The following is a 17578-nucleotide window of genomic DNA, read 5'->3' on the forward strand; positions in this document are numbered from 1 at the left end:
GTAGCACACGTGGAACTTGATTAAAGGGCCAGGGGGAAAAGAAAGAAACTTTTTGAGTTGGTGCATTAGATAGGGTGTATATGCCCAGTGACAACTGGGAATTCTTTCGTCTGGGAGTAATTTTAGAAAAATCCGGGAATTTTTTAGACTTCCAGGAATTTTCCATTATTTTAGTTTCTAGTTAAATTTTTGTAATTTTGACTAGTAAGAACAGATAACTCTAGGTATGAATTTTACTTTAGCTGACTTGTGCAGAACAGTACTGCAGCAAAAAAACATAATGAAAGAATAACACAAATAAAACTTTAGTTGCAAAGAAAATGTGTCATCTGCAACAACAAAACACAGTACACATACAAGTGTCTGCCAAGAACAAAATGTGTCAAAGGCTATACATTATTTTGTAACATAAAACTGCTTCCAATGCGTCTTTCTCATGGCCCTTGTTTTGATGAGTGTGACATCACAAATGTTTACATTTGTAACATGTCACCAGAAAATATTGTGAATAATGGTTTGAGAACCGTTACTTTTAAAGTAAATTTCCTTTTACGTAAGATGAATTAGGTTATGTGTGAGAATATGTGGTGAATTTCTTAAATTGTAGAGCATTTAACTCTCATTCAAAATTTCACACTGAGTACCAGCCACTTGGAAAAATTTTAGGCCCAGATGATCAGCCATTTATGTCGTTATTTACTGGCACATTTGTCTTAAAGGGTAAAACACACTAAAAAAGACAAAGTTTCAAGGTTAGTTTTTCATATTTATTTTATTTCTTTCATACATTACAAATTAGACAATAATGATGGCAAAAAATATAATTATCCTTAAAAAGAAGAAGAACTGCAAAAGTTCTTGAGCAATTGAATACGTAACTGGCTTTTCTGTGGAAAAGTCAAAGTGCTTGACAGAACATGTATTCAGCCAGGTAACCCATGAAATGTTCGGTGCATAGCAGTGAAATTTATAATCTGATTGTCAGAAATATTCAGTTTCTGCAGTTTAAGCTGTGTTCTTACGACCCTGCATAATCACACCCTCAGAAAGAAAAAAAAGAAAAAAAAAATTATGACCAATATTACATATGAAAGCGTAGCTTTTCTTGTAGCTGTGCTGTATGTGTGTTAATTACAACCTTGAACTTTTCCTATATGTTTAGTTCACGCTGCTTGACAATTATGTTGCTATTGGCCGATTGCATTATGTTTCCTATGCTCTGAATATATGCTGCTTTGGCTGGTGAGATCATGAGACATGAGCTATGATTGGCTGACAAAAGTACCTTGCTATCTCGCTATCTCGATTTCTGTGCTTTGGAAGCTACCATGCTGTTTTTGGTGGAATTCCTGTTGCTGTATTTGGAAGAATATCTTTTTTATACTTTGATAATGTGAAAGTATGCAGTGTAAATGTTGCTGCGCATGAAGATCTTTCCAGTGTGCATTGCTTTTTGCTGGCTTTCGTTTCCTAAAGTGCTGGGAAATTCTATACTGCTGCACAAAATCTTCACCATTCAGATTATTAGTAAGTGTTACAGCTCTGAGGAAAAGTATATTGCTGCTTAACATGGAAAATATATGCTTTCACCAGGGGTATAACCTATTAACATCACAGAAAATGTGTGTTTTTAACTGGGATATCTGAGAAAAATCTGGAGAATTTTTTTTTTTTTTTTATCTTGTCCAAGATCAGACAAACGTTACTTTTTCTTTAAGTTAATTACAACTTGAGTTATATGAACACTGAAGACATGAAGTACCTTTTGGGACTTCTTCTATTTCGTATGTTCATTTGTGTGTGGTGAAGTGCAATAGAGCTCTATGACAGTGGTTTGTTTACTCTATGGTGTCACCTGAACATCATACTGGTATGAGCTATTCTGTGCAATTATGGATGTAAAAATGCAGCTCCCATTTTCAGTGAATGTGCTGTGTGTTCTCTTTGCAACTCCATTGTGGGATGGACTGTACCTAATGGTGGTTTTGTGTCTTATATCCATCAAATGTTTTCCCAGTTTTTAATTGTTATACTTGGTGCCATTGTCAGATCTGACAGTTTTAATTTTTTTCCATTTCTCTTTCTATTGTCTTGCAAAAGTACTAAAACACATGTGGCTTCAAGTAAAGTATCGATCATCTGAAAGTTTCCTTTAATTTAGTCAATGGTCACAATCTTTTTTGTTTAACAGATTACCGGTTTCGGTCTTTAATGACCATCATCAGATCTGCAGCAAAAATGGGAAAAATATAAATACACTCACAAACTGTATACAGCTTAAGAACAATACATAGAGCATATTGAAAAGTAATACTGACAAAATTTACATTTGTGTGCTTTAAATATGAAGAGGCATACCTGTTTCATAAAAACAAAGTCCTAATGTACTGCAGCCATAGTGGCATCGTCTAATGTTAAATGCGGAATCAGCACCAGCATCGTCAAATACATATAAATCGCATCAAATGCACGAGTCATGTTGTCAGTAAAACTACTGTTTAAAACAAGCTGCCGTACAGTAGCCACAAGATGTTTGTGTTTTAAGTTGACCAGATGTCGCTAATGTCGGCATACACTAGTTTTCAATAATTAATTGAAACAGTGAAAATAAAAGGGGGGATACAATAGTTAAAGTCTGTAATAAGCTTATAAAGTATAAGAGGTGTTACAGTAATAAAAAGAACAACACGGCAAAAGTAATATTGTTAAAAAGACGAAGAGTTAAAAAAACAGTGGTTGACATATGCTCTAGTGCCAATATTCTAGACAATGACATAAATATTAAACACCGTTGATATTGCACCGGGTAATATTAATCAACATAAAACAAATTGCTAAAGGAACCACAAATGAAAGAAAATATAGTTCTGCACATAATCAGTGCCCTCTGTTAGCGCTAATGCCAGAATTCCACACAGATGGGAAGTAGTTGGAGGAACGTGACCAGCAGAGGGCCCCTCGTACCGTGCGATACTCCGTTGCAAGAAAAGAATGATAAAATTCCGTAACAGTGGATGATCTACATTATCTGATTAATGCAGTTTATGAAATGAATAAAGAAGGAACAAGAACTTACTAGAGTCATGCGTAAAACGTATGAAAACGAAGTAAATATGTGATGCACTCAATACTAGGTGAATATTGCGAACACACTATATATAACAGAGGCGTGCAGTGATTAGGGTAAAACAATGTCAAATAAAGCAAAGTAGGTATTGGGCACAAAATCATTTTGCCAGTTAAGCAGTTTATTTGGTGCTCTATTTTTTGCTTTGTAGATTTCAAGCTCCTCTAACAAATTAAGAGCACAGCCCTTTTCCACCCTGTGAAGAATACGCATACAATTCTCAATGCTCCCTATGGAATGACCAGTACCAGACAAATGCTGTCCTAAAGCCGTTTTGTTTTGTGGCTGTGAGTGTTCTTTGAACCTTAATTTAAAAGAGCGGCCTGTTTGACCTATATAACATTTGTCACAGTTACTGCAGTCAATCCTGTATACTCCAGAGCCATCAAATTTATCATACTTCCCTTTAAATGTATGTTTTATTTGTAGTTTTACGGTGTTATTGATCTGAAAGCCACATCTGACATCAGACTTTTTAAAACATTTTTCTATTTGCAGGGACATTTTGCCGTTAAATTTCATAGGAATAGTTTTTATTCTATTTTTGCCGGTTATCTTTTGTGTGTGGGTGTGTGTGTGTGCACGCCTGCTGTTTGTTAAACGTTTCTTTAGCCTATTGTAGGGCCACATGACGTCGTTTGTAGAAAAGCTGTTAGCTAATGGGATCTGCTTTAGAATGCTAAGTTCTTTACATATTTCACTTTCGTCTAAAGGTAGACAAAGGAGCCAGTGAACCATGGAAGTGAAGAAAGCTGTACTGGAAGTTGGTCAGCAGAACGATTGCTTACCTGAACTGTTGGTCATTTGCGCAGGCCGCTGTGCCCCCACTACAATTTTGCTGTTCCCTCCACACTAATGCCAAGCTGCCGACAGTAGAAACCATTTATGGCCTATTATGATCACTTGCCAACTTTGCCACATTAAGCAAGGTTGCAGTATAAATTACCTAAATGTAAACATGTTATTCTTTCTATGAGAGAGAAATATGAGATTAATGAAAGATTAGAGGAAGATGAATCTGTAACCAAGTTACCTAATGAGTACAAAGTTGGTAAGTCGACAATTAGTTATATACAAAACAAAAGCTGAGCACCACAAATTTTATATCTAAGTTTGAGTCTACTTGTACTTAAACAAGTCTTAACAATATGAAGCTCGCCATGAACGTTGATCTATATGATTCTGTGTACATGTGGTTTATACAAAAAGAAGTCATACGGAGAACCTATCTCTGATCCCACTCTGTGTGAAAGTAATTCAATTAATGAAAATCTTGAAGCAGTATCAAATTTTAAAGCATGCAGGGGCTGGTTATAAAACATTTGTCAAGTACAGCATTCGCGAAATTCAAATACGTGGAGGAAAAAACGCTGATTCTTTCAAAATCAAATTAAGGGGTGTATTGAGGGGAAAAGATTATACTCAAAAACGTTTGTGATGCTGCCTTAACAGGGCTCAATTGGAAAGCTTTTCCAAGTAAACTCTTGCTTTATGTTATGAATTAGCAGCATGTGATCCTAAAATAAGCAAGGACTGTATTACGGCTTTAGTTTGTGCTAATGTTGCTGATAGCTACCAATTGCCTACGCTCATCATTGGTAAAAGTAAGAAACTGTGTAATCTCAAATGCTTTAATATATCTGTGATGCCTATTGTTTACACCTCTTAAAAGTGTGTCAGGATAGATAGTACGATTTTCATGGAATGGGGTGTGAAATTTTTCGTACCCTCTATAATTTAAAGAATGACAAAAGAGAGATAACATTACTGCTTCTCGACAATGCACCAACTCATCCATCATGTGATTTCTTAAATGAAAAGAATGAGTTCATAACAATTATGTTTCTTCTACCTAATGTAACCTCCTCATTATAGCCCCTGGATCTAGGCATTACTGAAACTTTCAAACAATGTTACAGAAAAGAATTGTGACATAATTTATTATTGGAAAGAGGAGAAGAAAAAGAAGAAAAAGGAATCCCATTGAGATTGGTCCTGAGACAGTCAGTCCATGGCCAAGTTTCAGCTGAGGAGTCTGTGTTGGTTAAAACGACAACAATGCGTAAACTTAACAGTGAAATAAGTGTTACACCAATAGGCCATGTGTTAAAGCAATGACAGTGTCTGCTCCATATGTACCTTTCTATTCTTCAAGAACTGTGAACTTTGTGGTCAGGTTTTTACTGCTCGTAGATGTTCAACAGTAAACTATTGTAGCAGTATGTGGAGGTTCGCCTGCTAACTATTAACGAGGCTTATCGAAAGTTATAACAGTAGTGCACTGGCCATATAACTGTATTATTAGGGGTTGTGAAAAGTAAAATTAAAGTATCGTGAAACGCAGCTGTGCATGTGTCGGCTACATTATTTACCGTAGTCATTGTCCAAATTACAAACCCCAAGTTTCAGCCAGTGTAGCAGTGCAGTATGTCAACACTGAGGACAACAAACGAAGAAATAAAAATCAGGTGGAACTGCTAAAACAGTATCTACATACATCATTGAATGTGTGTGCAAAGTTATATCATTGCACAACACACAGTACGAGAGATGTGACATTACAAACATTGAGATGCGTGACAACTTGCGTTGCTTAAAATGGAGCATAAATTACCCAGGTGATAGGCGATATACATCCAATGTCTCATAATGTGGGCACTTAATGACTTCGAACAAACTTTAAGCATAATTTCAAAACTTTTCTGAACTTTTTCTCACTTGCATGTTTATCTTCAAATATTTAATACATTAATTTATCCATAAAGTAATCAGATGTTTGAAGCTGTTGTATACATTGGAATGTAACAGGTGAGTGGGGTTTTAGTATGATGTGTTCCACTTTATGCACAGTAAGTTACCTGGTAAATGTGTGTGCCAAGTTTTACCTTACAGATATCTTGTGGTGCCACTAGATGCAGATGTGACATGTCTTCAAGCCACTTTTGTGATAACTCTTCTGTATTATAAGTGGAATGTTTCCACTGTACATCTTTATTTACAATTGAGGGTGAAACAGATCTTTTGTGATTGGCAGCTCAACATGGATCGCAACTTGTATTCATGTACTTATTTGACTTTACAGAACGACCATTTCATATACAATCTTTAACAGTTCTGGCATTGACATTATTGCCCACATCCCTTGCTCTGTGGCTTCCAAGGCACTGCCAAGCCACGGCGCCAAAGTATAAGCAGGCCTCCACAGAAAATGGAGAAGCACACTTACCATTGTGCCACCTCAGTATTCTGAGCTGACATCATTCACGCCAGATCTGCCCATAAGGCAAACCAGAGCATGCACAGTACTATGTTCCACACTTAACAGCTACATAAACAATGTTTCTGGTTTCCACGAACACCTTTCATTGACTTGAGTGGTTAGAAGTGTAACATATTATTCCATAGAATATGTTACACCACAATGTGGGGGTTCTTTAAAGAATCGGTTTATATATATATTGTGAAAATTTATGGGCATACAACACTTCTTTAGGGTATGCCAAAAATTACTTGTGTGTCTGAGGACTTCTCTCCATTGAAAATGACATGCTGAGTTCTGCTTCAGTACAGTTAACTCAGTTTGTCTGATATTCTGTATGCTTTTATTTTGTTTGTAAGGGAGCAGTGCAGAAGTACACCAAAAGCCTTACAGATGTCAGGGAACATGGCACTTACCTGTGCACTAGTATCTTCCGCCCTCTAGATCTCGTGGCTGAACAAAGTGAGCTAGGTTTCACATGATCAGTGTTCTTGGAATCCATGTTGATTCCTACAGAGGAGATGTTCGGTCTCCATAAATGTCATAATTGGCAAGAATAAAACATGTACCAAACTTCAACTAAATGGTAGAATGATTCCTTTAAAAAGTTAACAGCAAACTGCCTGTCCTCTCCATAATAAACACTTATGTTTATATTTATGTGTTTGTATGTGTGGGTTATGTTTTTCCCCATATTGATTTGACAAATGCTTTGTATAATAGTCCTTGGACTACACTATGCAGAATTACAAAATCAAATGGTGAAACTGCAGGTAGCAATATCAACAGTGTAGGGAAAGACAGATTGCTACTTACTGTAAAGGAGGCATGTTAAGTTGCAGACAGGCACAATTAAAAGACACTTGCATAAAGCTTTCAGCCACAGCCTTCATCAGCAAAAGAGAAGCACATAATTGTCCATAAAAGCAAGCAAGCATACCTCATGCACGCATGACTCTCCAGCATCTCAGCCCGGAATGCAACTATCACATGTGTGTGAGGTGAGCTTGCTTGTTTGTATGAATGGTGTGTGCTCCTCTTTTGCTGACGAAGACTGTGGCTGAAAGCTTTATGTGAGTGTCTTTTAATTGTGCCTGTCTGCAACTTAACATGTCTTCTGTACGGTAAGTAGCAATCTGTCTTTTTCCTACATTATTGATATGTCTGTACAGAATTTCAGTAGGTTCTCCTGCATACCTAGGACAGAGATATATGACGATAAATGGCTTATTTGCCGCCTGAGCCCTCGACTTGCACCATATCGTGGTTGGGTTTTGGGTTCTGCTGACTAGGTCAGGTGTCCACTATATGCAGGAGGCAGCTACACAGATAGCAGGGGCTGTGTGGCATGGACGGGACGGTTTGTTAGGTTAGAGGATCTCAGGAAAACACCAAAAGGGCTTCAGTCTCAAAGGGTACAGACCAAACACAGGAAGAACGTTGTTACAGGAACCATCAGTATAACAGTTATAAATTGTTATAGCTGTGTTGAAAAAGTACCAGAGCTCAAGCATTAATAGAACGCATTGATGCTAAAATCTTTATAGACACTGAAAGCTGGCGAAAGCCAAAGATAAGTTCAGCCAAGATTTTTGCGAAGAACCTAATAGTGTTCTGAAAGGATTGGCTAAACACAGTTGGCGGTACATGTTTGTTGCTGTTAGTAGTGGTTTATCTTGTCGCAAATTGAGCTAGTTTGGATAGAGGCCACTCTTGGCAACCTGAATAAAATAATAATTGGATCCTTTTACTGACCTCCCAACTCAGGTGATAAAATTGCTGAAAGGTTCAAACAAAACTTGAGTTTAATTTCAAACAAGGACACTCAAGGCCAGAAACAAACTGTGCATTGATGCGTTTGAGCATTGATGCGTTTGAGCTTTGGTGCTGGCGTAGGACACTACGCTTAAAATGGACCGAAAGAACAAGTATTGTGTCCATTATTGAACAACTCGATATCTCCTGATGCCTTTCTTTTCGAGTCACCGAAAAATTTCTCCAGTTCTTTGGCCATATTGTGAGAAGAGACAGAGAAAATCTAGAGAAAATAATCTTGCAAGGAAAGATCGAGGGCACGAGACCAAGAAGAAGAGCAGCGTGCAGAGGGATAGATCAAATAAAGATCATCTCCAGTCTACCTCTTCAGCAGGCGCTAAGAAAAGCTGGCAACCGTCTGGGATGCAGGTGCTTGGTTCGTGGGGTCACAAGGCTCAGCAGTGAGCACGGAGACATGATGATGACGACGACGACGACGACGACGACGACGACGACGACTCATACAATTATAGTTCATGGTGACTTTAATGTACTCTCGGTATGCTGGTAAAAATACATGTTGAAATCTGGGGATAGGCATAAAACATCATCCAAAATTGTGCTAAACACATTCTTGAAAATTATTTCGAGCAGTTAGTTCATGAGCTCACAGGAATAGAAAACAGATGTGAAAACACACCTGGCCTCTTAGCAGCAAATAATCCTGAGCTAATAATGAGCATCAAAATGGATACAGGGATTAGTGAACACAGGGTTGTTGTAGCGAGATTGAACATTATAACCCCCAAATCCTCCAAAAATAAATGAAAAATATACCTATCCAAAAAGCAGATAAAAATTCACTTGACATCTTCCTGAGAGACAATCTCCACTCCTTCCAAATTAACAATGTAAGTGTAGACCGGATGTGGCTTGAATTCAAAAAATAGTATCGGCAGAAATTGAGATTTATACCAAATAAATTTACAAACAATGGAGCTGATCCTCCGTGGTACACAAAATGAGTCAGAATAGTGTTGCAGAAACAATGAAAAAAACATGCCAAATAAATGGACACACAATCTCCAAGAAAGGCAATTTTTTACGGAAGTGCAAAATTTAGCATGTACTTCAATGTGAGTTGCTTATCATAGTTTCCACAGTGAATCATTGATCTTGAAACCTGGCAGAAAATCCAAAGAGATTCTAGTCGTATGTGAAATATACTAGCAGCAAGACACAATCAATGCCTTCTCTGTGCGATATCAATGGAAATGCTATTGACAACAGTGCTGCCAAAGCAGAGTTACTACACTCAGCCTTCCAGAATTCCTTTACCAAAGATGATGACATAAATATTTCAAAATTCGAATCAGGAATAGCTAGCAACATGAGTAACATAGAAGTAGATATCCTCGGAGTAGTGAAGCAACTTAAATCACTTAACAGAAGCAAGTTTTCCAGGCCAGACTGTATACCAGTTAGGTTCCTTTCAGAGTATGCTCCATACTTAACAATCATATACAACCGTTCACTCGATGAAAGATCCACGCCCAAAGACTGGAAAGTTACACAGGTCACACCAATATTCAAGAAAGATAGTAGGAGTAATCCTCTTAATTACAGGCCTTTATCATTAACGTTGATATGCAGCAGAATTTGGGAACATATATTGTGTTTGAACATTATGAATTAACTTGAAGAGAACAGTCGTTGACACAGAGTCAGCAAGGATTTAGAAAACATCGTTTTCGTGGAACACAACTAGCTCTTTACTCACACGAAGTGTTGACTGCTATTGACAAAGGATTTCAAATTGATTCCGTATTCCTAGATTTCCAGAAGGCTTTAGACACTGTAACACACAAGAAGCTAGTTGTGATATTTCTTCTTATGGAATATTGTCTCAGTTATGTGACTGGATTCATGATTTCCTGTCAAGAGAGGTCACAATTCGTAGTAATTGATGGAAAGTCGCTGAGTGAAACAGAAGCGATTTCTGGCATTCCCCAAGGTACAGTTATAGCACCTTTGCTGTTCCTTATCTATATACACGATTTAGGAGAGCAGATGTTTTACGTTGTTTTCGGATGATGCTGTCACTAGTAAAATAATCAGAAGTTCAAAACAAATTGCAGAATGATTTAGAAAATATATCTCTATGGTGCAAAAATTGGGCAATTGACCCAAAATAACGAAAAGAATGAGGTAATCCACATGAGCCCTAAGAGGAATCCGTTAAACTTTGGTTACATGATAAATCAGTCAAATCCAAAGACCATAAATTCAACTAATTACCTAGGAATTACAATTACGAACAACTTAAATTTGAAGGAACACACAGAAAATGTTGCGGGGAAGGCTAACCAAACACTACATTTCATTGACAGGACACTTAGAAAGTGTAACAGATCTACAAAGAGACTGCCTACACTATGCTTGTCCGTCCTCTTTTAGAATACTGCTGCACAGTGTGGGATCTTTACCAGACAATTGATTGACAGAGTACATCGAGAAAGTTCAAAGAAGGGCAGTATGTTTTGTATTATTTCAAATTTGGGGAGAGAGTGTCACTGAAATGATACAGGATTTGGGGTGGACATAATTAATATTAAGGTGTTTTTCGTTGCAGCGGGATCTTCTCATGAAATTTCAATCATCAAATTCCTCCCCCGAATGCAAAAATATTTTCTTGATGGCGACCTACTTTGGGAGAACCGACCATCATAATAAAATAAAGGAAATCAGAGCTTGCATGGAAAGATATAGGTGTTTGCTTCTTCTGCACGCTGTATGAGATTGGAATAATGAGAATTATTGTGAAGGTGGTTCAATGAACCCTCTGCCAGGGCCTTAAACATGATTTGCAGAGTATCCATGTAGATGTAGATGAGTCATGCTATGCTTTGTTTATGAAAAGCTGAGATGAGATGTAATGCTCTTTTAACTTCCTTGAGTTCTTCATGAGACCTCTGGTCTGTGATACTTCAGTCTAACAAATGTCAGGCTCCATCGGCAGCTGCATTTCATCCTTATCACTTGTGACAGTTGTGTGGTCAGTTAGTTCAAGTGAAATGTCAATTCTGTAAGGCTTGTACAGTTACTGTGTCATATCTGAGAATTTATTAACCCTTAACCAGAATCTATATTTTTATGAACATAACTGGAATTGTTCCAGCCTGGAAAGCTTTAAACATCACATAACTGGAATTGCGGGTCCAAATGGACCCTTGAATAAAAATTCAACAAAATCCCCATAAAAGTTATAATTCGTGTGTAACTGCATAGTGATTAAATTAAAATAAGTTTTATTTCAAATATAAATCAACTTTTATTGAGCAAAAATTTTACATTGTGTTATTTTTTTAACTTTAAGTCCTGTGTCTCATATTTTACAAGAATTTTTAGTACCATACTTTAGAATGCTAAGTGATTCCAAAAAAAGGCTTAGATTAAAAAACCTAGATATACGATGGAGTTTCTCATAACTTCCCTTTAACATAAACAGGGACTCTTTATGCCATCAATCAGAAACAAAAATGATGAAAATGAAACATGGAAGTGTTCAAATGTTATGTATATCAGTACCTGAACTAAGAATGGCCGTTGGTACACAACACTTTTTTTCTGCATGTCATTTACAGATGAATTTAAAACATCTGTCGAATTTTTGTGATTGCTGTCAATTTTAGGACCACATAAATAACATCTTCCTCTTTTTCATGAGCCACTTTGACTACAAGTTGAATTTTCTAGTTGTAGGTCATTTTGTGGTTCATCAGCTGCTCCTAGAAAATTATCTATCCTACTCTTCAAATCTGCTGAAAATGAAGAATACTCCATCTTTCTTTCTGTGATAAATGGCCTTATCAGATTTAGTCCACTTTCTTTTATGTAATGATTACGTTTCATATGTTGTCCACCAGTTGGTGGCTTCCATATTATGAATCCATTTGCCCTCGCAACATTCAATATTGCTGAAAAAATTACACATGGCCATTGTTGAGTTCTTCTAGAGACTGAATAAGTGGTGCATTTCTGATCTAATGTATCAACACCACCTTTTGTTCTGTTGCAAAATTCAGTTATCTCAGGTTTTCCACTGTTTTCATTGACTGAATTTTCATGGTGCATTGATGAGATCACCACTAGGCTTCAATTCTTTTTTTGGACATAAGATGCCAATGTTTTATCTTTCATGAAACCAAATCACATAGATCCTACTACCCGTTGTTTATTGGCTAAAAATTCTGGTGGTATTTCCCTTTGTTTTTTCACATCATTCCAATGTAAGTCAAACCATTTTCAATCAGTCTGTCAACAAGCGCCACAGAAGATAACCTGTTATCAGCAGTTAGATTTCTATTTGTTCCAAGTAAAGGTTCTGGAAGCTGCACATTCTGTGTTAGAACTGAAAGTTGGCTTGTTTTATTAGTGATTGCTTTGCCCATCTAGATAAAAGCATTGTATAAAAGTGTGTTTTAGCATCGCAAAGGCACATAATCTTGATGCCATATTTAGCAGGCTTTGATTTCATATAAACCTTGAAGAAACATTTCCCTCTAAAAGGGCAGAGCTTTTCATCAACTGTCAAATATTCTGAAATTTTTTTTTACAGTTCTCAATGAAATGTCAAAATATTTCTGAGATGAGAGCAGCACAATCATTAGTTCTTTTTTCTTCTTTAGAATTCACATCATCAAATCTCAAAGCAGATAACAGGAACATAAATCACTTTACTGACATCGTTATTCTGAATATATCTCAACCTGTCCCATCAGTTCCCCATAAACTTTCTATATTGTCATGGCCAGATTTGAATACACCTGATAATAGCAACAACCCAAAGAATGCTTTCATTTTCACAATACTCACATGGTTAATGCAAGTAGCATTAGTTTTATACTTTTCTGAATATTCTGTTATTTTCTGATGAGTGTGAGAGCAAATATGTGTGATCATTTCGTCTGATATCAGAAACTGCCATGATTCAATTGGTGATATGTTCTGTGTTTCACGAGCTGCACCGATGAGACCAGGGAGGTGAGTGGTGGTGATGTGGCTTCTGACTCTGGATCTAGTTGGTGAATGAGTAGACTACTTGAATCGATTTTTACCTTGAAAATATGCACTACTTGACACATGGCTATCTCTCTCTACTGAATCATCAGACAATGACTTGCTTGAATCAGAAGAAATTTCTTGTTGTGTATTTTCATTGTCACTTATGTCATCATCACTTATTTTCTCTTCCTCACAGGTTGAAAATCACTTAAAGATTCTGTATCTGAATAATTTTCACCTAATAATAGTTCACAGATTTCTTCTTCAGTGAGACGCTGCTGCATTGTGACAATAAAGTGCCTGAAACACCACACAATAATCAATATATACTGACTAAAAAAAATCCTTTATCTGGAATAGCGGGTCAAATTGGACTCAGGGATGGCACTTACTTCCACTTCCAGTAAATTTCAAGCAGTGAGCTCCCAGTCCCTGGTGCTCATCACAATGTACTGAGATTACACTGGCGTGCGAAACTGGAACTCCATGTATTTCCATTGTTAGACGGTTTTATTGTTGTCAGCAGGTCCAGAATGACCCACAATTTTGGTTAAGGATTAAGGTTCTTTGCAGCCTCTGCTGCTTGCACATAACCAAATTTGTACTACAAAGTCAACACTAAATGTAAATGACTATTGTTGATGTTTATTTGCTCACATGGTGTGTTGTGATATTTCTTAATGTGACATTTCGCATCCAAAGGTGTAGCACACACATTATTAGTGTTTGTTAGGCCCAGTTACTTGGTTGGCTAAGAGCACATACATTAAAAAAGTCTTGTGGAACTCACACATGTATTTGGATTTTACTTGTATCAGCCATCTTCTTTCTTTGGAACACTAAATTTCAGCAGAAATATATGTGCGTTATTCTTAACTGTGAAAATTTCAACCACAATTCAAATTTCCGAAGTTCTAGAATATGACCTTTCTTTCTTTTTTTAAACCCTAGATTCTCTCTGAATTGAAGAAGTAGTGTGTGTGTGTGTGTGTGTGTGTGTGTGTGTGTGTGTAATTATTTAACCTATGTAGTGCATTAGAGTGTAAAGAACTTTGTGGTAGATCATTAATTTGCACATATTGTTGATTAGCTGTTGGACTTAATTAAATGATAGTTTTTGTTGCAGGTTTTAATGGCAGCCGGTGTCTGTGCTGCTGTTTGTCTTGGACTTACAATGTTTGCTATGCAGACAAAATGGGACTTCACAGTACTGGGGGGGTCACTTTTTGCTGTACTGCTAGTTCTCATAGTGTTTGGTATCATTGCAATAATTTTTCCATCAAGAGTAATGTTACTGTTATATTCAGCATTTGGTGCAATACTTTTTTCTGTGTATCTTATATATGACACACAACTTATGCTAGGTGGGAAGCACAAGTATAGTATTTCACCTGAGGAATATATTTTTGCAGCACTTAACTTGTATGTTGATGTAATAAACATCTTTCTTTATGTTCTTGCAATAATAGGTCTTGGCAGAAAATAATAAATCTAAAGTCTAAGAATTATTTGTGCAAATAATGCCCAGTTATTGGTGCTGTAGGTTCTGTTTCAATCAGCCGATAACTGTGTGTGCTGGTTTATAGTTTTATTAATGCCTGTGCTGACATTAGGGTTGCAGATCTCACAAGGAAGCATGCATGACCTTATATTTTAAAGAGAAAAAGCACACTTGCAAGATATCAGCCCATCAATCGATCGCACATGATATTTTGGACCGTAATTCTGATATGACCTTCTGAAAATACAGCTTTTAAACTTTCACGTGCACCAGTTGTCCGTCACTTCCTCCGCCCCACTGCAGCTGCACTGCCCACTGCCATGACCAAGTGTGAAGTGGAATAGATTTCTGGGGCTGGTATCTTGCAAATGTACTGTTTTCTCCTTAAAATGTGAAGTCAACTTGGTGCTGTTTCCTTGTCAGAGATAATATGTATGTGGTTTTGTGTGTGAAAAGAAATTTTTGTATGAAGTGATAAATGTAGCTGCCAACAGGGTAGTTAGCTGCAACAACCTTTATAAGTAACTTGTATCTTGCAAAAAAAGCATTCATAAATATGAACAGGCAGCTAAAAGGAGACAGCAGAGAATAAATGATATGAAACAATTTTTTGTTTATGTGTTGCATATTTTTTTCATTTAGTATTGTTTATCTGGTGGGAATTTGATTTTTAGCATGTATTCTTGACATTATTATTCAAGCAACTCTTCACTAGATCCTGTTAAAAGAATTTATTTTCCTAACTGGGGAATGTGGGATAAACTGTAATGTTGCTGTTTCTAACAAATCATAACATAGAGTGGAATCTGCTAAATGCAAAATGAGCAGTGTAGATCTGTATATGTTCTCACTGTGTCTGTGTTTGATGGCAACAGTGATTAGGGTAGTGGTGGGGATAGTGATGGCAGTGATGACATATTTCTGAATGCTGTTGCTTTGAGAGAAAAGTGTTGACATATATGAAAATTTTTGGTGTAGAGGGTAATTAGAACAACACTGTTCACTTAACCTCATACATGAATCATTTGTGTAATTTTATTAATTATTGACTAGAATATTGAAATGAATGATCAGAAGAGGCAAAGGAAATAGATTCTCGACATTAGAACATGAGTACTGTTTCTGCATAGGATTGAAAGACGAAGTGGGAGAAGTAAATCACTGCAGTTTCTCTTCTCATAGTCTCCTCCAATATAGCTCTCTGAATCTCATTTTTGCACCACAACAATAGTCATTGCTTTTTGTACAATCTAAGGAAGATTTTATTTTTAATCATTAAAAGCTCAGCTCTTTCTCTTTGTGTGGTGGTTGTGTTTCAAGTAAACATTAGCCCTTTCTTTAAAAGTATTGTTGATTATGGAGGTATAACGTAAAAGCATTTTTTGCTCATTGAATCATGAGTAACTCTTCTTCACAATGGATTGATCTCAGAAGGTATTAAATGTTTTTGATTGTACATTAGAGGATTATTACATTTAACTTCAAATGCTATTGAAACCTTTTAACTTTATGTGATTCAATGCTAATAGTTATTTAATTTGGTTTCACTGTGAATTTTGTGATCAGGACGTACAAGAGTTTAATTTATTGATTTGATAAAGGACATTTAAGATATTTAGGGTAATTTTGACAGAAGATTCATTTCTTGCCACAAACTGATATTACAGTGGTGAGTTAGGTTCCCAAAGCATCACAGCAGTTTGTTTTATCTATTATCTTAAATGAGAGCTGCCCTGATACCTACTGAAAGTTGGTAGATTGTGCTGGATTTGTTTTTGTTATAGGACTGAAGATAATTATTTTTAGATACTTTTAATAATGCAGTTGTGTGATTTATTAGAAGGCTGGAGAAAAATGATACTACAGAGTGCCTTATAATCCAAGTGGTAATCATTGTTGCAAAATACAGCATTACTCTGATGTTTTTATTTACATTTACTGTTTATCAGCATTCTCTCTATTTCTGAGTGTTTTTATTTGAAATTGCGATCATTTCTTAGTTGTTACTGTAATTTCTTTATTGTTTTATTATTTTGTATCAGTTTACAACTGTACTGTGACTTTTACTTCATCATGTGATAACTTTGTTAATACACCGAACATAGAAGTGTCATAACTGTGTTGTGATATGTCTCTTTCATTCCATAACAATAAAAAAAATATTGTATTTGTATCATAAAGGTTAATATGAATGGCTTATAGAGAAGACTTTATATTTTTATTTACAGTCTTCTTTCCTCATTCCCTCAGCTCCCTCTCTCCCTCCCTGTGCGCGCACTCCCTCCCTCAACCATAAATTGTGTTGTGTATCTCTAAGGGGAAGGATATTACAATTCTGCACTTTTGTTGAAACCGTGTTATTATGGAACCTCGAACCCAGTGGTGCTGGTTGATGCATAAGCACCTGTGGTGCTGCCGCCGACTCCTCCCCCTTTCCCACCCTTCAGGGCTCATCAGTCTTTGGTGAATTTGAGAGTTCGTGCTTGGCCATTACAGGTTCCCAGCCTTTGCATCACCTCTTTCCTCTGTGCTGCATGTCTCTGTGCTGCATGTTGCTTTCCCCTCACTTGGGGAACACGTCATGGGTATTTTTGGGAATGCATTCTGTTGTTCTGGAAGCCCAGCATCAGAATAGTCCTTAGTCTTCCTCTTCCTTCTTATTCCATCTCCTCCCCTTCCTCCATTTTGGCATTTGAGGTCTCTGTCTTTTTCCTCCCTGTGCGCTCCTGAAGACCAGTCCTTGCGTTTGACATGTAACAGGTGAATCGGTAATGCTTGATTCCCAGCGCTGGCTCGACAGGTAGGGTTTTCACATACTCCTATGTACAGGCCAGGCCCAGAGAGGGGTGACTGCATGAGCTGTCGCCCTTCC

At 36.9% G+C, this 17578-nt stretch overlaps 1 protein-coding gene across 1 annotated transcript in view; it reads left to right on the forward strand.

Annotated features, from left to right (window-relative positions):
• LOC126251687 (protein lifeguard 1-like) overlaps nt 1-16914 on the forward strand; it is a 69325-nt gene extending 52411 nt beyond the window's left edge. The window contains exon 4 of the mRNA XM_049952274.1: nt 14332-16914. Coding sequence (XP_049808231.1) covers nt 14332-14691 — 360 coding nt within the window. The 3' untranslated portion in view covers nt 14692-16914. The remainder of the gene's footprint in view (nt 1-14331) is intronic.
• Nucleotides 16915-17578: the final 664 nt, after the last annotated feature.

Source organism: Schistocerca nitens, chromosome 4 (genome assembly GCF_023898315.1).
Source record: "Schistocerca nitens isolate TAMUIC-IGC-003100 chromosome 4, iqSchNite1.1, whole genome shotgun sequence".
NCBI lineage: Eukaryota > Metazoa > Arthropoda > Insecta > Orthoptera > Acrididae > Schistocerca > Schistocerca nitens.